Consider the following 22,275-nt stretch of genomic DNA (forward strand, 5'->3'; position numbering starts at 1 on the left):
GTGAGGGGGATAGAGATATAGATATAGATACATCTATACTCACATATCTATTTATCTATATATATACTCATATATATCTATATAGATATATAGATGGTGATATATATAGATATAGAAATATAGATTGATAGATGGACAGATATAAATATATGTGGTAAAAAGAGAAATTGTATAAATTAGATAAATGATAGATTATAAATAGAGATGATAGATTAATAGATATTGATAGATGATAAATGGTAGATGTTTTTTAAAAAATCCTAACATAATATTATGAGACAAGTAATATCCAATGAAGTGCCGAATACCTTTAAGAGTAGTTGGTTTCCCTGAGTGAAACTCCTTAAAACAAAAACAAACAAACAAACAAAAAAAACAACTAAATTTCCATTTGCATGTGGTTTACAATAAGAAGTAGCTTCTGGAATAGAGATGGGACATGTGAGCACTTTTCTGTTCAGCTCTAAAGCCCCATCCAGTGCAGACCTGTGCAGACCTGTGCAGACCCTGTGCACTCTGCCTCAGTCTCTGTGTGCTCATAGAAGCTGTGATTGGGTGGATTTAGAAGGCCCTATTTTCTTTGTCAACCCCTCTGGCTCTTACATTTGCTCTACACCCTCTTTTCTAGGGTTCCATGATTCCTGAGGGGTTGGATTTGACTGAAACATCGCATTTAGGACTGAGTCTCTCATTATTTGTATAATGTTTAGCTGTGCATCTCTTTGTTCCCATCTGTTGTAGGAGGAAACTTCTCTGACAATGGCTAAGCAAGGCCATCTATGAGTATAAGTCATCTTATGAATAAAATGGAAGATCAGTGGTGGTCATTTTATTGCTACTTAAAAATAAACAAACAAACAATAACAACAAAATCCCATAGTATTTGGTTTTACCCTAGGTCCCTAGGCTGTGCACTTACATTCTTGGTCACCCAGGCAGTGTCAGGAATAGGTTCCATATTGTGGTATGGGCCTTAAGTAAAGTCAGACATTGATTGGTTATTCCCACAAGCTTTGTGCCACCACTGCTCTGGTAAAGATTGCAGGCCTAACACCACTGTATATTAAAGGTTTATGGCTGGCTTGGTGTTTATGTTTCCCTTTTGATAGCATGCAGAGTAATTTTCTGTACTAAACATGCTGGAACATAGTGGGAAAGGCTCTGTGAAGCTTGACTTCTCTGTGTTCTGTGATTTGTGTGAGTATAATCATCAGCAATGCGTGTTTGCCATCAATTTGTAGGGAGTAATCTATAGTCTTGACAATAGAGTCAGTTGTTTAGGAGTTCCCAAGGGATCCCTAACAACTCAATTAGATATAACTCAATATCAGTACTGAAAGCTTCATTTGAAGCCTTTGTCTCTTCCTACTATGTTGTGCTGGTGTGTGTGTGTGTGTGTGTGTGTGTGTGTGTGTGTGTGTATTAGGTCTTCATTCTACCTCTGAAATGGCCCTTAATTTTAGTTGTCTCTCTCTTCCCACCCCCATCTCATCCCTCTCTTCTTCCCCTTTTGCCACTTGATCCTCTCATTCCAGGTCCCCAACTCCATCTTTAGATTATCACACTACGACAGGTGTTATCACACTAAGGTAGGATAGCACAAACAAAATCAGCATGTGGAGGAAATAATTTATTGGGTTCGTACATTCACATGACCATCACTGAAAATAAGTTAGAATAGGAATTTAACCAGGGCAAGAACCTAGAGGCTAGAGCTGATGGAGAGGCCATATATAGGTGTTGCTTACTGGCTTGCTCCCTGTGGCTTACTCAGCCCACTTTCTTATGTCTCTACAGTAGGATGAGACGTTAGAAAGATGACCCATGGTCATGGGTTAATGGGATTAATATAGCAAAAATGCCCTTCCTTCCCAGAGCAATCTACAGATTCAATGCAATCTCCATCAAAATTCCAATACAATGCTGCAATGGCTTTAAATGTCAGTTAGCAAGCAAAGAACAGCAGCCCAGATCTCAGTGCTTACTCACAATGCTCCTCCCTATCCCTTCTACAACTTCACCCCTTCTAGATCCTGAACATTTAAGGCTCAGGATCTAAGTTGAAACTGCCTTGTCTTTTGGAGGCCACCCTTGTTTCCTTTCCCTTCTGTTCTCATAGCTCCCTACTCATATCTCTATTAGCACACTTAGTATGCTCAGTTTTTAGTGGACTAATTATTCCTGATTCCCTCAGTGCAGAGAGCTCCTTGAGGGAGTGCATATGGGTTCTCAGAGATGAAACCTCAGGGCTCCAAGGCTTACAAGGTCAAATCAGGAGCCTCATTCAACAATCTACACAGAGCAGTGAGTGTGAGAGAGAATGAACTGTGAGGTCACTACCTGCAAGGATCTTGCTGCTGGTAAGAATATATTACAAACAAAAATAGCTTAATATCATCAGAACACGAGTATCTAGCAAAAGATCAGTTCTAGAGACATTTCTTAGCCTTGAGAAAACAAGTTATTTATAAACCAGGTTTTCTTTTTGGAAGCTTGGCATAAAGTTGGCTTTTAAGTACACTGCACACCTGTTCAAGAAACCAAACCTTTCATGACTTTGAAAGATCAAAACTAGATGAAGTATCACAGATGTCCCCTAGCTGCAGCTGTGAGGAGTTAAATATAACTTCTTTTGAAGCTCCTTTGTATTTCTTTCCCTAAGAGAATCTAGAAATCTTGATGTCTTACTTTGCAGGTTTCTAGACAATAACTTCAAAATCTCTTCTCTTACTTCCCCATAGAGATCTGTGCTTAGATGTTGTAAACATTCAAAGAAACAACTTCAAAATTAGGTAAAATGATTTCCTTTTCATTGGTTATAACATTTAATTATATCTTATATTTATGTCGGGGTGAACCATGTATGTATTCAGTCAAAGGACAACTTGTAGGAATACGTTCTTCCTTTCCACCAGGTGGATACTTGAGTCAAACTCATATCATTAGGCTTGGAGGCAAGCACCTTTACCTACTGAGCCATCTCATTGGTCCCAGTTACAACATTTACAGAATGGAAAATAGTCTGTACAAAGTTGACATATAGACAGAGAGCAATGTGAATACTTGACTTACAGGTTCAAATGTTCTCAGATAGCTGTATTGATTATATTCTGAGCAGACTATGATTAAATAACACTCATTTGGAAACATTATTTCTCCTTGAATATGACTGTTAAATAATTCTACTTCATCTTTTCACACGAAGAACCTGAGCTTCTCCCCAGTACACAGCCACATTCTAGGTGTGTTGAAGATCAAATCTATCATTATCTGTCTTCTGTTTTTCTGAGTCTCTGGATATGAGGGACTCTGGTCTGTTTCATGCCTTTTCTCATGACATCATAAGAACAGAGTTCCATCCTTTTAGGACCTATCTCCCCACTTACCATGGTAGGTTTATATTTATAAATTCTACAATGGGACCAACATTAAATTGTATTAAAGTTTATATTTTCAAAGTTTTCATTGTTTATAATTTTAGTCTTTATTTTTATTTTTTAGGTAGAATTGACCATTAAATGGAATATATATATATATTCACACACACACACACACACACACACACACATATACTCAAGGTACATGTGTGTATGCATGTATAGCTTGGTGCTTTAATACACCAGTGTATTGTAAGATGATGCAATCAAGCTAATTAAACAATGGAATTTTCTTAATCACTATTTTATTGCTATGAAGAAACATCAAGAACAAGACAGCTATTATAAGACAAAGCATTTTATTGCAGGATTGCTTACAGTTTCAGAGGTTTATTCCATTACCATCATGGCTGGAAGCATGGTGGCATGCAGACAGACACTGGAACAGTAGCAGAGAAATACATCCTGATCCCTAAGCAGAATGAGGTGGGAATCTGAAACCTCAAAATTCACCTCCAGTGACATGCTTCCTCCAACAAGGCCATGCCCCCTCATCTCTGTAATCCTATCAAGGACAGTTCTACTTCCTGGTGACTAAGCAGTCAACTGTATGATCTTATGAGGCACATTTTTATTCAAACTACCACAGGCATTCAATATTTGCAATGCTGAAAGGTACACTTCTGCAACTAATTAGTAATTCTTGGTTTAGGAATACTTTTTCTCTTCTTACAATGTATTTTCCAGCCAATTTTTATGAAAATATTAAGTCAGTATAACTAAGGTCAATGTTCCTTAAATATAAGTTCCTTGCTGGGTAGCCTGAGAGTATTTATAAAATTTTTATTTGAAGGCATTTTATAGAAAATAAAAACACACCAGTTTTATATTTAGACATGTGACATTCTCTCTTTTGTGACAACCTTGGTCACATACGTCTATAACTAAATGTTTGAGCTGAGCAGAACCCAAACTGAAGGGTTATCAGCAGATAGTTTTACTCAGTTGAGTTTTAAGTATTTGTAAAGTTGATGATAAGACTATTTTTCTTTCCAGTGACTTTAGTGAGCCTGAGGCGGTTTCCCTACTTTGCACACACCCTTTCCCTTTTCCTCAGACTCCCCAGAACAATTGCAGATGTAACAGCTTGTACCTTCCACTGGTAAATGAATTCTTTCTGATGTGAAGATCTCTCTGCCACTTAAAATTCCCATGTTACACACATTGTCGGGGAAACTCCAAGGCACAAGCATCCTCCTTCAAACTCCTCTGGCTGTGCTCTGTGTCTGGCTCCCTGCAAAAGCCTAGCCTGCAAAGATACTGTCAGAGTTCTCAGCCTCTGTGATAACCTGACACTGGACACTCCCTTCTGATTCCTCCTCTGATCTGTGGTAATTTACAATGACACTATTGTGTTTACCTCACATCATTATTTTAGATATTTTTGTTGTTGCTGATTCCATCTGAGGTCTCAGTAGTTGGGGACATTTTCTGGGACTGAGGATATGCACAGCCCTCTCTTCTACTTCCTTCCACGTTGTGAAAGCATCTCACCAAGTTGTGTGGGATGGCCTTGGATGCACTCTGTAGCCCAACAGACCTTAACCTTCTATTCTGAGTTACAGGGATTATAGACTTGCACCAGTTACAGCGTAGCAAGTCTTTTATCCAAGCAGCCCATCATCTCTAGTCTAGGATTTCTCTCCTTTTTCAGTTATTGTTCCAGAGGAATGATTTGTATCCTTGACTTGATAATTATTATTTTTTTTATTTGTGTGCTCAGGTGGCAGGGGAAACTGTGTGTGTGAAGGGCTGGGGAAGGTGCTACATGAGTGTGTATGTGTGTACATGTTTGTAGGTGGCTGTGTTGGGAGGGGTTGTATGGTAGGAAGGCTGTGTGAGTACTGGGATAAGGCTGTGTATGTGGGAAGCTATTGTGGTCTGGAGTGTGCATGCATAGGTACCCTCGGATGCCTGAGAAGATCAAAAACTCATTTCTGAGAATCATATCTGTTCTTCCACATGTGTAGATCCAGAAATTCAAACTAAGATTCCCAGGTTTGAGGATAAATGCCTTTTGTCTACTAAGCCGTCTCACTGGCTCCTGACATGTTTTTGAAATGTCACTCTCTTTAACATTTGATGCTCATCTCAGGACACAGGATAGTCTCATATGACTAAAACTTTTACCTTTCTCTTTCTGGTCAACAACAGTAACTCCCAATTCAGGGTTCAGCTTTAGTTGTAAAAGTTGAATACTGCTCCTGCCCTCTAGTCTTGACTTCCTACTGACTGCCCGATTGGCCCTGAGTGAGACTGAACTTGTCATACTTCAAAAATCATATAATAATGTGAGAATTATATTCCTACTGCTCAGGAAACACTTAGAATAAGATCTGACATATAGTAAATGTTTAAACACACCAGCGCATGATGTGCCTGCCAGCCACGCAAGAAAAAGAGCTGCAGAGAAACAGAGACCTTCAGATTTGACACAGTGCTAAAGTTCATCAGGCTAAAGACTCCATGGGATCAAGGACTCTCAGTCTGCCTTCCTACAGTTTCCTCCTATAGCTTCTGAAAGACAGCTCTCAACATTCAATTCTACATGTACCTGTAAAATTGTTTCCATGTGGAAACTTGAGTCTATTGCAGAAAACTCATCTCCTTTGTTATAAAATTGAGAATTCACCACAAGCAAATGCTCATGACCTCTCAAAGATGATAACTCGAAAACTACCTGGCTCAGTTGCGTCATGTCAGTGATACTGCAGGCAAATTTCTTAGTGTCTGTTTCTCAGTTTTCTGCTCCATTAAATGATGAGCATGATAATAAACATTGAATAGAGTTAGCATGAGAATTGTAAACAATATATGCAAAGTATGCAAAATAAGGATTGAAGCATTATAGACAAAATATGCCATAAACTATAATTATCTTCAACATAATGGGGTGTATATACCCCCTATGCAATCACTGCTCTGGTTATTATAAGGACTAAAAGGGCATCAAGAAATATATCCTACCCTCAAAGACGATGAGATGTATTAAGACTATTATTAAATAGATGAGTTATTGTTGCAACACAAAATGTGAGATAAAGGTGTTCAAACTTGTGGTTCTAGTAGCATGTTCTTTAATCCTTGCTTGGCAAAAAGCATAAAAGGTATAAAAAGAGATGGAATTAACAGAGAGCACTTTGTAGACTAGAATTCATAGATCCTAAAGCTAGGTAAGAGATCATGGGGAAAGTGGAGAATCAGAAGAGCAACTTCTGGCTAAGCAATGCCTTTGGCAATCAGGGCAGGCACAGAAACAAATGGTCATGATCACAGTGTGTTTCCGAATGTGACCACATAACACTTTGTATTCCACTGGATGCTGTGAAATGAGGCCCCAGACTCCACTGTTAACCCCAACCCTCTAAATATTTCCTTATTCTTAAAGCTGCTCTATCTCTAGCCTGTTCTGATCAACAGAATGTGGAAGAAATAGTATTTGCGACATTTTCAAAACTAAGCCTTAAGAAATCTACAGACTCAATTTTTTTTTTCAGCGTAAAAACCAGGTACCATGCTGTGAAGGGACCCAGTTACTTCAAATTTTACATGTGGGAATGACTGAGGATTCTGACAGGCACCCATTACTGTCACCATCCAGAAAGCCATCTTGGATGTCCCAGCCAGTCCCAGCACTCCCTTTAACCTACAGAACTATGACACACAATCATTTGTCCTAAACCACTAGACTGAGAGTCCCTTTTAGCAGTGGACAAGCAAATTTTTCTTTGTCTTTTTTTTTTTGTTTATTCTTTTCTCATATAATATATGCCAACCACAACCTCCCCTCCTTCTACTCTTTCCAGTTGCCCCCAACGCCCACCCCAAAGAACTTTTATGGTCCCATGAAGATAATCTTTTCTACAAAAGAATAAAAATAAACAAACCAGAAACCAGAGAGGTTAGGCAACTTAGCCAGTGTCATCATACCTTCTGTGTGTGGCAGACTAGAGATGAATGTCAATGCTAGCATTTGAATGAATGAATCATTGTAAGGCCACCAGTCAAAGCAGAGAGCTGGTGAGAAGGAGGTCAGATAGACAAAGGCAAACAGCATGCTGCCGTCCTTTATATTCCAGAAGTAAAAGCGAAGCAGAGCAGCTGGTAAAGAGAAAAATGATGACGGAATGACTGCAGAAAGGTGAGTGTTGGTACAACCTGCTATTTAACATCAAAGTCTACCTGGACTGGACAGCTCCACAGAGCTCTGTGCAAAATGGAGGTTTTCCTTTACTAGCAGGGTTTCCCCTTCTCTGAATATGTCTGAGAATCCCCACCCCTCAATCTCTTACCTGGAAAAGGTCAAGTAGTTCTTGGAAGACCTACAAATTCAACTTCCTCTTTTCTCATAAAACCCACCCTGCAAGTACCTGGGATTACTGGAACGCCTCTCCATAAAAAAAATGAGGCATTCATAACTCTAGCTAATGATTTTACATTCTGAAAACTCCTTCCTACTCTCCAAAGCTCATATATATAGCCTTAATCTACCTCAAATAAAGTGTATGCATACAAGCACCCCGAATAAAGGCATGCTCACAGGTGAAGTTCATCTAAGAGAGTTGTAACACTAAGATCCTCCTCAGAGAAGGTCCATCTTTTAAAAGAGTTGCTTCAGAGAAAGCCTTCTCTCTCCTATCCAGCCCTTACTTCCACCCAGACTGGGATCCTGCAGACTCCACCCATTCATCCTTCCACCTTAGTGTGCAGCAGCAGCAGCAGCAGCAGCAGCAGGACTCTCTGAGAGGGAGGAAGCAAAGGACATGGAATGACATCTGGATCCCAACACACATATCACAGCTGGTACCCAGACCATAGGAGCCACAGCTAGAGGAAGCACGTTCCTGATGCCACAGGAGAGATGCTCAAGTGAGGTAAACAAGATCAACAGACTTGGCACTTATTTTTCACTGCCCTGTGGGCTCCTGAATTCTTTAGAACAGTCTTGGACAGGTTTGTAGATGAAAGCCAGACAGGAGTCTTGCAGTAAACTATTTCTTCGAGTTGCCAACACTTGTCTGTGACTGAAACTTTTTGCTCACTCCCTGTTTCCTTGAATGAATACTTTGAGTGTGAAGGATGAGCCTTCGCCTGTCCTAGGTCCTGACTCTTTAGTGATGGAATCCTCAATCATTCTTATAGCCTAGCACACATTGCATTGTATGTGCTTTGCTGGCTTTCTCCAAAGAACAAAGGGAAGTCCCTGAATTCAGAGTCTTGAATAAGAAGGTGACATGATCCTACTGTGTTTCAAAAAGAACATATTAGGTGCATTGCAGGAAATAGGGAAAAGTAAACTATAGGTAGATACAAGTTAACAGGGAATACTTTTAAGTGAAAGATCCTGGGAAGCTTCCACTGCACACACATGTATTTTTATATACACATGCACTTACACATATGTGCAAACATACATACATACAAATTCATACCAGATACATGCATGTAAAAAGAAACAAACAAACAAGGAGTGAGAATCAGGAAACTTAATGACAACAGCTTGTTCTCATGGTTGAACATGTGTTACAAGAATACTAAACACCTTTTATAATAATCTGGTTCCCTTCACAATTATCATTTACCATGGCATGAAATAGGAAATATTGAAGATGATGATTCTAGAAACCTACTAGATGCTATGTAATGGCCATACTTTATTTGCCTTTTCAGTAATGATATAATATGAGCACTATCAAACCAGTGTCAACAGTTTCATTAATTTAAAAACTTTGCATTACATATTCTCTGTGTACCAGTCATCATGGTGAAGATACAGAGATGAAAAAATAATAGCTTCATGCCATTTGTTCTAGAGATACTCAAGTAGAAGAGTATAACAATGAAAATGGTAAATGACAGTAAAGGGTGACAGATTGTCACTTCCAGAGTTTTGGATGGTGTCATGGGATGAACATTTTAAACCTGGAGATAAGTTTTGGCATATACATATATGCATATGGTATATATGCATATATATACCATAACAACCCCTAATTGCTAAACATAAGCTTACAGTTGGGCATCTGAAGTTGAGCTTACACTGACTGTGTAATCCCCAATACTCCTAACCTTCTCTGTCATCATGATGAAATAAATATCTTGACTAAAGCAACTTAAAGAAGCAAGGGTTCATTATAGCTTACATTTCAAGTGTATCACGATGGGGAAGATTTAGTGACTGAGGCTAGATGTGCCTGGTCATATTGCACCTGAAATTAGGAAGCGGAGAATAGTGAATGTCTATGTTTAGTTCATTTTCTTCTATTTGTCTGGCAGTTAGGATGGGTTTTCCCACCTACATGTACATAATTTATATAGTCAACATAGACATGTTCACAGGCTAACAAAATCAAGATAGTCTCTCACAGTACTATCCAAAGCCTTGCCTTCTCAATGAGTCTATGTCTTGTCATGTTTAAAATTGGTATTAACCACTACATACTTCTAGTGCTAAGAAAAAGGATCAAAAGTACAGGGTACAATAGTTAATTTGGCCATTGTGGCTTAGTAGGTAGAGGTAGCAGGATAAATCCTTGCTCTATTCACTAAACAATGGCACTGGTATAGGTTTGAACCATGCAAAAGATAGGATACCAACCAAAATGTCTTCAATTGTTGGTAAATCTCCACTTGCCTACCTGACTCTTTCAGGAACTTCTATGTAGGATTGTTTATCATTTTGTCTTCAGGCAAAATGTATCCAACTCTTCTGAACATGGATATATGCATCATTAGGATAGGTGAGTCAACACCTCTGGGACCTTTTCATGGTCCCAGATGAAGAACCTTAATGTGTGATAATGGAGCATGCTGGTGTTCACAGCTGTTAGATCCGATACGAGGATACTGATGATCTCTCTGTTTTTCTCAATCTCACTTCCAAACACATGCTTCTGGGAAAATTATTGAGGGCTTATATAACCATTCTTACACTTTCTATTGAGAAAGAACTTCTTTCAGATACTAACAAGGTTATGTTCGCATCGTTGCCAACTATAACTTTAAAGATACTGTAAATAGGATATAATAAAATACTGGCAAATATTTAAGTTAGCTCAAGGTTTTTGATTTTTATATGCAATTTTCATAGTTGTCAAATAAACCATAAGAAATTGTGAATCACTGAGTATGTGGCTTGTATTCCAGGGTTCTTATTATATAGAAGAGCACTAATGTCTCTGACTCTGGAGTGATCTGACAGCCACATCTTTAAAGTACAACTGAAAGAAGTTTAAGAATATTCTTTCTAGGAGACTTGAAGGGTTCAAGGGGGAATTTATATACCCATCAAAAGACCATAGAGAATTCCTAACACAAATATCTTAACATCAGGAGAAAGGAGATCATTGTAGGTGTGGGAGCCTTGTACACTAGCTCAGCATCATTATTAAAAGCACAATATACACTTAGTAAGCAAACTTTATAGCATTGATTAATTCAGCAATAACTTCTACAGGAAAGCAAGACTCCCCTCTAGGTTTGATTGCTAAATTTCAGTGGCTCAGATAAAGAGAAAAATCACTTTTCTAAAATTCTGAGGAAATCCTGAATTTTATGGAGAGTTCTGATTTACTCAATATGGTAATCCCAGAGAGATGAGGACTTTGTAATAAACTTTCAGGGAAGTTCCTGTTCATCCATATTGTGATACACTTTGCTAATTAAAGTAAGCAATGTTCACTGCATTTGAATTTAATGGAAAAACCAATATTTATCCCCCCACCTTCCCATCCAGTGAATTGGAGGCAATGTTCACTCTCAATTCATGCACGCTGGGCTAGCTGGACTTTCGGGAGTGGGAGGGGGTGAAATCAAGTGAGAGAGAGGAAGAAATTTGGATGACAACCACTTTCTTTCATGTGGTCTAAGATGTAGTCGACAGTGCTTGATGTGGTCCCCTGACCTCCTATGTCTGGAGTGCAGATTGCTTTCTTTTGTAAGGATGCCATGACTGCAGAGCGGATGTGAGAGGCATAGGGTTGGAGATCAAGGTAGTCCAGCATGATGCAGCTGGTCAGCAGCATGGCGACAGGGTTGGCAATATTTCTGTGAGCTAAATCGTGACCTATTTCCCTTGAACCTGTCTCAAATATTGCGTATGAATGACCATAATTGGCTCCAGGGACAATTCCTGGCCCTCCAACCAGCCCTGTGCAGATGCTGTTGATAATGTTGCCATAAAGATTGGGCATCACCATGACATCAAACTGTTGGGGGTTTGATACCAACTGCATTGTGGTGTTATCTATAATCATACTCTCCAAGGTGACCTTAGGATAGTGCGCTGCTACATCCTTACAGCACTGAAGGAAGAGCCCATCTCCCAGTTTCATGATGTTAGCCTTGTGAACAACTGTCACTTTTTTCCGCCCCATCTTTTGAGCCAACTTGAAGGCATAATCAGCAATGCGCACAGACTTGGCCTTTGTTACAATCTTTAGGCTCTCTACCACTCCTTTCACACTCTCATGCTCCAGGTTAGTATACTCTCCCTCTGTATTCTCCCGAACAACCAGGATGTCTATGTCCTTGTGTCGGGTCTTCACACCAGGAAAAGTCTTGAAATGGACAACACTGGCATAGAGGTCAAGGATGGTGCGAAACGTGGTGTTGTGAGACTTGAAACGGGCAGGCCGATTGTGGTTGGTTGCAATATTGCCCTTCAGAGCAACACGGTTCCGACGGATGGCCATGAGAGCATTGTTGATGTCCTCCTGATTAGATGTTGAGGTGACCCACACCTCTTCAAAGTCCACAGGCACACAATTTGATCTGAATATTCTCTTAACATGAACCATAAGCTCAGGCCCAATGCCATCTCCAGGAATCATAGTTACCGTGTGCCTTCCACCATACTTTGGTGAAGGAGGCACTGTGTAATCTGAGCAGAAATTTCTGAAGGAGGTCACAAGTTCACATACTGCCTCCTTAGAATGGCCAAGAAGAACAGCAGGTTGGAAAATTGTTCTCACAGAACAGCAGGCTACTGCTAGCATCTTCACTATCAAGGCTGTCCTCTTACTCTTTCTTAGAAACAGCTTCTTTTGGAGTTCTGAGGCAATGATTCCTTCTTGAGTCATAATTCTCCTTCCTTACATTCTGTTTGACATTCTACTCTTGTAAGCATGCTAGACATAGAAAGATAGGGTATCTACACTAGAAGCTACAAACATTTCATGGCTAGGTAATAATTCATGCATCACATTATATGGGCTGTGCTCTAAAAATACAACTTTTTAAAAATTTTACTTTTTTGAAAAAAAATGTCATTTTCCTTCATATTAGATCCCAAACATGGTTCCCCTACTTCCACTCTTCCCAGTCCATCTTCCCAACCTCCCCTCTCACCCAGATCTACTCCTCTGTTTCCCTGTGCCCCTCAGTAGTCTTATAGTTTTGAAAACTTGTACATGTATACATTGTATTTTGTTCCTATCTATCACCTCCCCCTCCCTTCAGCTCCTGGCAGGACATCCTAACACATCTCCTCCCAAATTTCATGTCCTTTAAGAAAAGTCAATAACTTACTAACTGATTAGGATTTTCCATATGTGCCTGAGTGAAGGGACATGTTTAAATGGGAAGTTCATAGGCTCTAGGGGAGACCCCCAATAGCTTCACTAAACAGGTAGTGATTAATGCAGAGACTCATTATTAGTTACAATATTGAGAATAAATAACTGAGTGCAGAGCTGTAGATGGGATAACTACATCAACTTCCTCTGATCTGATGGTCAGGAAACATCTAACAATAAGTCACAAAGACTGTAAGAGCCAGAGTATGGAAAAGAGACTGTGAAATACCATGTTTTAGACATTACATGACAGATGAACATATAATTTAATATTTTTAACTGAACTTTATTTTCCAACAAGTACAGAGGCACAGAGGAACTGGGATGAAGATACTGACATTCCTCACATATCCAGGCCATTTCCCCCTGGTCAGAATCCTACCTGAAAATGATGCATGTTTAATAACTGATAAATAAACATTGGCAAACCTTTGTGACTCAGAACCTATAGTTTGCTTTAGGATTTTCTTCCAATTTTACACTAGATATAGATTTACACAAATATCAAATGCCATGTATCCATTGTTATAGTGTCATAATTGGGTATCTTCTTTAAGACATTCTAAGAAAAACACTGGGTAAGAAATGCAATTCCTTGGAAATACCTATATATTTATGGAACAAGCATCCCTGCAGTTGACAGCAAAATATGTTTTAATAGTGTTGGTGAATTCTGAAATGTAAGAGCTACTGAGCTAAGAAATGGCCCTAAAAGAATGAACAGTAATATCAGAGTAAGGACCAAGACACAAAGAACAATGCTTTCAGAGAGATTATAGTAACAGGATTGGGCCAGACATGGGGACTGTGAGTATCATTCTGAATGTATTTAACAGACTGGAGGAAAGATGTACAATCAATGAAGAAATGTAAAAAAACTGTTAGGACTGTAAATTGGGTGGGGAAAGATGATCTAAATGAGTTTTCAATATGTTATGTCTTTGAAGCCCAGACAATATCCACACAATCTCTAGTGATTGCTTAATAAATGAGTCTGAAGCCCCTGATGAGAAATCATGGGTGAAGATATAGATTCAGGAGTCATCAACATATCAGAAAAATATATAGGAGTGTAGACAATAGCCTAAAGCAGAGGATCCCTACTTTTATTTTTGCTATTATGGATGACAAATGACATCCACAGGAAATAGTCCCATATAGGTACACATATATACATGTATATATACACAAAGTAGTTGACCCAATAGAGCAAAAGGTCTCTAAATTGCTTTGTAGAAAATATGCACAAAAAACAAAATTGTACCAGCAAATGATTATGAAATCTATTATTGGCTTAACCACATCACCTTAAAGTGAAAATGTAGATGCAAATTTTCTAATATTAAAACCAAATTAAACTATATATCAAAGATACAACTCAGGTCTCTCTAGGTAATATAAGTAGAGCAGCATGCAGTAACTCAGACTAAGAAAACTAATTATAATCTCAGCATCAAAATGTACAGAAATTGTATTTCTGTGTAGTCTTTATGCTAATACTATAGGACAGGACTGACTAAGCCTCTTACTTGGATGACTGCTTTACTCCTGATGTCAAAGTTTAAAGTGATTAAGGGTATTCTCACTCTTGTTTCTATGTTATAAGGAAACAGATAAATATACATGTTTTATTAGCCTCTCATCTTAGTTATCTATGTAAAATATCAAGGAAACAAACACACATATAAACCCACAGTTCATAGACTGTAGCCCATCAGAATTGTTATAGCTTTTAAAAAGTAGCTTTAGTAATTGTACAAGAATTACACCTGTTGTCTTTTGAAGATTTGTATCCTTCCCCCATCTCCTCTCAGATCCACAACCCAACTTTATGTCTCCATTTTTAAAAAGCCACTCAGTCCTTTTGGTACCACATGCACCTTCTCTTGTGTATGAATAAGGGCTGAACATGCAGACCTATCAAGGTCTACAACCTAAACATAACTGCCTCTTTCCCTTGGAAGCTATCAATTACCTACAGCTTCTCAGGTAGTGGTGGGAAATTATGTCCATCTATTCTCCTCTATTCTGGAATTTTTCTGGTTTTAACTCTCATAGGCCTTATGTGTATGTTGTCATAGCCATTGTCAGAATTACTATAACTACATTAACAACAGATCATAGACATTTCAGGAAATATGAGCCAATAAATGATGGCCAATCCCCCATCACATATAATTCAAGATAAATTGAAATACAGTTGAGGAAATGTTGCAGCCTATGTCTATGGTGAGTCTGATTCATTGTAAATGGAATTCATTCACAAGCACTTTCAATTTAAGGCATAAGAATAAGTACAGTGTGCTTGGGTCATAGCTGATTGTGACATGATGCAGTTGTAATGTTATACCAGTGTGGTTTGGGAAGATGTCTACAGAGACAGCATAAGAGATGACAGCAATAAAAGGGACTTCAGTATTTGAAGCCTTAGAGGAGGATAACTGAGAATAAATGCACTGGTACACTGGACTTACATAGAGAGGTCATTGTTTTCTAAGGGAGGTGACATGTCCATGGACAAGACAGCCAACCCTATCATTATTCTGTAAAGAGGAAAGTATGATCAGTAATAAAAACTAGGGGCTCAGTGGCAATCTCACCATGAAGGCAGATTAATGGTTAACAGCATGAGCTCCAGAGCAAAGTGGCCTGCCACATCTAACTTTTGTCTCCATATCTGTGTATGTGTGTGTGTGTGTGTGTCTGTGTGCACATGCATGTACAGGCAGAGGTCTATTTGTCTTCCTTAACCACTCTCTAACCTTATATTTTGTTCACTTATTTTTTTGTATGTGTGTGTCTCTGTGTGTGTCTGTTGCATGTGTGGTGCATATCATGTGTACGTACATGCTCATATGTGTAACACCAGTGTGAGAAGGTATGGGCACATGTGTCTATGTGTCTATGTGCATGTGGAGGTCAAAGGCTGATGCTGAAAATTTTCTCAATCACTTCCCACTACACGTTATTCACTAAGGTAGGGCTTCTCAATTGAACTTATACTCATCAATATGGCAAGTATAGCTAGCCAGCTTGCCCCAAGATCTGACCTCCTTTAAGACCACCATAACTACAATGGAGCTAACACACCCACGGAGCATTTACATGAGTATTAGGCATCTGAATCTAGCCATTATCCTCTTTGGCAAGGGTTTTATCCATGAAGACACCTCCCTAGTCCTCTTTAGTTTTTGAGACTAAAAATAGATAACTTGCTCAACAAACCTGGATCTCACCAATTCAAGAAAGTGGACAATAGAACAAACACCAGGAATCCTTCTGTATTTCTCTAATTCCTCAGCACTGAACTTTTTGGTATGCACTTCCATAATTGGCTAGTTACATGGAGGCCAAAGATCTGAATTCAGGTCCTCACAATCACACAGCAGGAGTTTCACAGACTCTCCCAGCTCTTACCAGTGTATTCTCCTCAAATTGTGTGATCTATTTTAGAACCTGCATTCCAGGGAGAAGAATAAAATAAAAATGAACACACAGATGACAGACTGAAAAGCAAACAGATCTCTTAATGACACCATAAAAGTGTTATGAAACAAATACAAATACCTTTACTTTCAGAAATTGAATTCTTAGACAGATTTGAAATATATAATATATACATAATAACTCACATTATATATATGCATGTACATATATACATATAAGTGCATGTACATGTATATGTATTCAGATCCCTAATACTCATGTAAATGCTAGGTGGGTATGGTAGTTCAACTATAATTATAGTGCTCTTAAAGTAGGTCAGATTCTGGGGCAAGTTGTCTAGCTAGACTTGCCATATTCATATATATATTTTTTTAAATTAAATATGTATTCATTATACATACTGGATAAATATGAATAGAGATATGGCACTAAATGGTTTTCTAACGACAGGGCTGGGATGACTTACCTATGTACCTGGAAAGGATAGATAACAGAGGAATTTCAGTGCAACTATAAGACATGACAAGTAGTGGATGGAGGAAGGGAAGAAAGAGGCTTTCTAAAATGGAGACAGAATTGAAAGGACTGTAGGGTGCGCTAAGTTTTCCTGGTTGGCTGCATTTATGGGAGAAAATAGACACAGGCAAAAATGAAAAGTAATTGGGGTCAGAGATTAGGAGTCTTCAACGACAAACTTGTGATCTCTATTACACTCTAAGGGCAGCATGGAAGGATTCTGAAATAAAGACTTTAAGTGGTGTGACTTTAAAAGGAATGCATGCATTAGAAAGAGGAAGACAGACAGGAAACTTGAAGGATTATGGTAACTTTATATAGCAAGACTTACCTTGATATAAGCAGAAAATTTTAAATGCACACACACACATGGAACCGGGAGAGAGGAAGTAGGGGGAGGAGGAGGGGAGAGGGAGAGAAGGTTCATGACATTCATTTGAATTTGTGAGAACCAACTCATTGAAAATATTGCTTTACATTTTTCCAAATAACACTGTCAATGTATTCCAGGTGTATACACTGTACATTAATGCAATCTCTTGCTCAGATCCTGCCTTTATCATTTGACAGCAACAGAAGATACTAAAGATATTAATAATTCTTTATAATTTAACAAAAATGCTGGGCCTAGTCTCTTCAGACTAATTTGTATTCTTCTCCCACACTGTGCAGCTTTCCTTTGGGTGGCAATGTCACAATGGACTATCTCCCCGACCTCCACCTGAGATGGAGAGGAAGAGTCATACTCACAAGCACACAAATCACCATGCAGAGTTTCAAGTCTTTACAAGGCACAATGATAAATGTGCAAAACTACCAGGCTACTACTACTAACAGGCATCTAGGTAAGGGTCCTTTAAAAGCATGTGCTTACAATAACTCTGTCTCAAAGACCCACTAAAGTTCTATATTTCTTTTTTGTTTTCCTGTTCTTTAAGTTTGCATACTTGCAAGGGTCATGGGAATTATAGAGGATAAGAATTTTTGAAAATTAGAAATTAGATATGGGGGTAGTGCCTGCCTCTTCAGACAGCCAAATGTCAAATATAGCACAGGAAGAAAAAGAAATAATCAGGTTTACAATACAGAAGGAAAACTCAGGAATTGATAAAAGGGAACTAACCTCTATTTAATAATTATATACCCAGTCAGTTCTTCCTCATTCTGCTCTGTCAGATGGCTATGATCTCAGCAGCCTAGCAGGAGATGAGTGTTTGATCTTTGGTCCCCAGAAACACTATATATGATTCAATGCAGACTCAATATTGACTATTAGGAAAAGAAGAAAGCCATACTAAGTGCTAGGTATGGCCTACACTGCCTAGACATGTGTATTGAAGAGTAGGTCCAACCAACTACAAAAAGAAAATCTAAATACAGAATACTGACACTCACATGATTCCAAAGAGAAGGGCCCCACTGAAGTCTATGGTCAAACTGTATACCAGAGATTAGAGGTTACAGTTACCCTGCTTAGCTCTTAAATATGAGTAAAAAGCCAGGAGGAATCATTGGTGGGAAACATCTAAAATAAGAAGCAGAAACCCAAACAACTCAACAGACAAATATTGTGAGGGAAGCATGGGAACTACTTCCTGCACCAACACTAATATCTGAAGACAACAAGGCAAGAGACTCATGAAACAAAAACAATATGCTCTGAAACAAAAGCCATATCCTCTGAGAACAACGATGGAGAGAAACGAAATCATGCTCTGATATAGAAAGGGAGAGCAGAACCAAAAGATAGGAGAAAGTGTTGTAGTTTGGTGAATATAGGATTCACCAAAATCAGAAAGTAAGACATTTAAAGTTTATGAGTTTCAGAGTGAAACAGTCCACTGAGAATGTACCCATCAGAATAAAAGAAAATGGGCACTTGCAGGAGTTCCCCACTGTCATCTTCACTCCTGGTAGAACAGGACAAGGGGCCCCAGGTATTGAAATATCCCGAGTTTAAGATCTCTGGGGACACAGACCACCAGGCTGTTGCCTGCACCCAGGACCTGGGCAGATCACTGGTTCATCTGGGTGCCAGCCAGGTGTGGGTCCTGTACCCTAAGGGGTAGTAGGCACTTGGAGGGGATCCCCACCTCCATCTTCACTCCCAGTGGGACAGGACAAGCAGACCCAGGTACTGAGATATCCCGAGTTTAAGATCTCTTGGGACCCAGACTGCCAGGCTGCTGTGTGCGCCCAGGACCTGGGCAGATCGGCGGTTCCTCTGTGTGCCAGCCAGGCTTGGGTCCTGTGCCCTGTGGGTGGTCAGAACTTGGAGGGTATCCCCACCACCATCTTCACTCTCTGACTGAGCAGATGGGCAGCACCAGGTTCACAGAGACAACCCGAGTGTAACATGGTTTTGGGCAGGACACACCAGGGCTCAAAGAGCAACCAAGAAGGGCAACAATTTGTGCCAGGGGAAGCCCAGTCATCCAGTAGTGTAAAAATAAGCTTACAAGCTCACAGGAGGTTCAAGCACCAGCCAGTGACAACAGGACCAACTAAAGCCAGAGATAACCAGATGGCAAAAGGCAAATATAGGAACATTACTAAAAGAAGTCAAGGCAATATGACAGTATCTGAACTCAATTCTCCAACAATAGCAAGTCCTGAATACCCCAACACACCAGAAAAACAAGATTTGGATTTAAAACCACTGGTCATGATGCTGTTAGAGAAACACAAGAAGGACATAAATAAATCTCTTAAAGAAATACAGGAGAAAATGGATCAAAAGTTAGAAGCCCTTACAAGGGAAACACAAAAATCATTTAAAGATATTCAGGAGAATATGGGTCAAAAGATAGAAGCCAATAAGGAAGAAATGCAAAAATCACTTGAAGAAATACAGGAGAACTTGGGTCAATAGGCAGAAGTCACGACAGAGAAAACACAAAAATCTCTTAAGGAATTAAAAGAAAACAAGCAAGTGAAGGAACTGAGCAAAACCATCCAGGATCTAAAAACAGAAGTAGAAACAAGTAAGAAATCGCAAAGGGAGACAACTTTGGAGATAAAAAACCTTGGAAAGAAATCAGAGGTCATAGATGCAAATATCAACAACAGAATACAGGAGATAGAAGAAAGAATCTTAGATGCCGAAGATACCATAGAAACCATTGACTCACCAGTCAAAGAAAATGCAAAATGCAAAAGCTTGTAGCCCAAAACATCCAGGAAATCCAGAACACAATGAGAAGACCAAACCTAAATATTATAGGTATAAATGAGAGTAAAGATTTACAACTTAAAGAGCCATCAAATATCTTCAACAAAATTATGAAGAAAACTTACCTAACCTAAAGAGAGAGATGCCCATGAATATACAAGAAGCCTACAGAACTCAAAACAGACTGGACCAGTACAGAAATACCTCCTGTCACACAATAATCAAAACCCCAAATGTACTAAACAAAGAAAGAATATTAAAGGCAGTAAGAGAAAAAGGCCAAGTAACATATAAAGGAAGACCTATCAGAATCACACCAGACTTCTCACCAGAGACCAATAAAGCTAGAAGATCCTGGGCAGAACTCATGCAGACTCGAAGAGAACACAAATGCCAGCCAAGACTACTATACCCAGTAAAACTCTCAATCACCATAGATGGATAAACCAAGATATTCCATGACAAAACCAAATTTATACAATATCTTTCCACAAACCGAGTTCTACAAAGAATAATAGGGGGAGAACAACAATACAAGGAGGGAAAGTACACCCTGGAAAAAGCAAGATAGTAACCTTCTTTCATCAAACCCAAAAGAAGATAACCAATCAAATATAAAAAATAACATCAAATACGACAGGAAGTAATAATCACTATTCCTTAATATCTCTTAATATCAATGGACTCAATTCCCCAATAAAAAGACATAGACTAACAGACTGGATATGTAAACAAGACCCTACATTTTGCTGCATACAGGAATCACACCTCAGTGTCAAAGACAAGCACTACCTTAGAGTAAAAGGCTGGAAAACAATTTTACAAGCAAATGGTCTCAAGAAACAAGCCGGAGTAGCCACTCTAATATCAGATAAAATTGACTTTTAAGCTAAATTCATCAAAAGAGACATGGAAGGACACTTCTTACTAGTCAAAGGAAAAATCCACCAAAAAGAACTCTCAATTCTGAACATCTATGCTCCACATGGAAGGGCACCCTCATTTGAAAAAGAAACTTTACTAAAGCTCAAACACACATTGCACCTAACACAATAATTGTGGGTGACTTCAACACTCCACTCTCCTCAATGGACCACCCTCATTTGAAAAAGAAACTTTACTAAACCTCAAACACACCTTGCACCTAACACAATAATTGTGGGTGACTTCAACACTCCACTCTCCTCAATGGACTGATCAGGAAAACAGAAACTAAATAGGGACACAGTGAAACTAAGTGAAGTTTTGGGCCAATTGGATTTAACAAAAATATATAGAGCATTTCATCCTAAAGCAAAAGAATATACCTTTATCTCTGCACCTCATAGCACCTTCTCTAAAATCGATCATGTCACAAGGCAGACCTCAACAAATATAAGATCGAACTAATCCCATGCCTCCTATCAGATCACTATGGAGTAAAAGTGGTCTCAATAGCAACAAAAACAATAGAAAGCCCACATACAAATGGAAACTGAAGAATACTCTACTCAATGATACCTTGGTCAAGGAAGAAATAAAGAAAAAAATCAAAGACGTTTTAGAATTTAATGAAAATGAAGGCACAACATACCCAAATCTATGGGACATAATGAAAGCAGTGCTAAAAGGAAAACTCATAGCCCTGAGTGCCTCCAAAAAGAAATGGGAGAGAGCATACACTAACAGCTTAATGGCAAACCTGAAAGCCCTGGAACAAAAAGAAGCTAATTCACCAGGAGGAGTAGAAGACAGGAAATCATCAAACTCAAGGCTGAAATGAATCAAGTGGAAACAAAGAGAACCATACAAAGAATCAACAAAACCAGGAGCTGGTTCTTTGAGAAAATCAACAAGATAGATAAACCCTTAGCCAGACTAACCAAAGAGCACAGAGACAGTATTCAAATTAACAAAATTAGAAATGAAAAGGGAGATATAACAACAGAAACTGAGGAAATTCAAAAAATCATCATATCCTACTACAAAAGCCTATACTCAACACAAATGGAGAATCTGGAGGAAATGGACAATTTCCTAGGCAGATACAAAACACCAAAATTAAATCAGGATCAAATAGATCATCTAAACAGTCCCATAACCCCTAAAGAAATAAAAGGGGTTATAGAAAGTCTCCCAACCAAAAAGA

At 38.9% G+C, this 22,275-nt stretch overlaps 2 protein-coding genes across 2 annotated transcripts in view; both read right to left on the reverse strand.

Annotated features, from left to right (window-relative positions):
• Window positions 1-22,275, reverse strand: part of Nell1 (neural EGFL like 1) — a 937,387-nt gene that overhangs the window by 294,068 nt on the left and 621,044 nt on the right. The gene's annotated exons all lie outside the window — the stretch shown is intronic.
• LOC127668308 (probable isocitrate dehydrogenase [NAD] gamma 2, mitochondrial) lies at window positions 11,249-12,433 on the reverse strand. The gene has a single exon (XM_052161837.1). It carries the CDS (start codon window positions 12,431-12,433, stop codon window positions 11,249-11,251), a length of 1,185 nt encoding a protein of 394 aa, XP_052017797.1.

This window comes from Apodemus sylvaticus, chromosome 1, assembly GCF_947179515.1.
Source record: "Apodemus sylvaticus chromosome 1, mApoSyl1.1, whole genome shotgun sequence".
Taxonomy (NCBI): Eukaryota; Metazoa; Chordata; class Mammalia; order Rodentia; family Muridae; genus Apodemus; species Apodemus sylvaticus.

Bases quoted from the DNA above. Each gene is read 5' to 3' on its own strand.
- LOC127668308 (XM_052161837.1), bottom strand. From the start codon at position 12,433: ATGCTAGCAGTAGCCTGCTGTTCTGTGAGAACAATTTTCCAACCTGCT.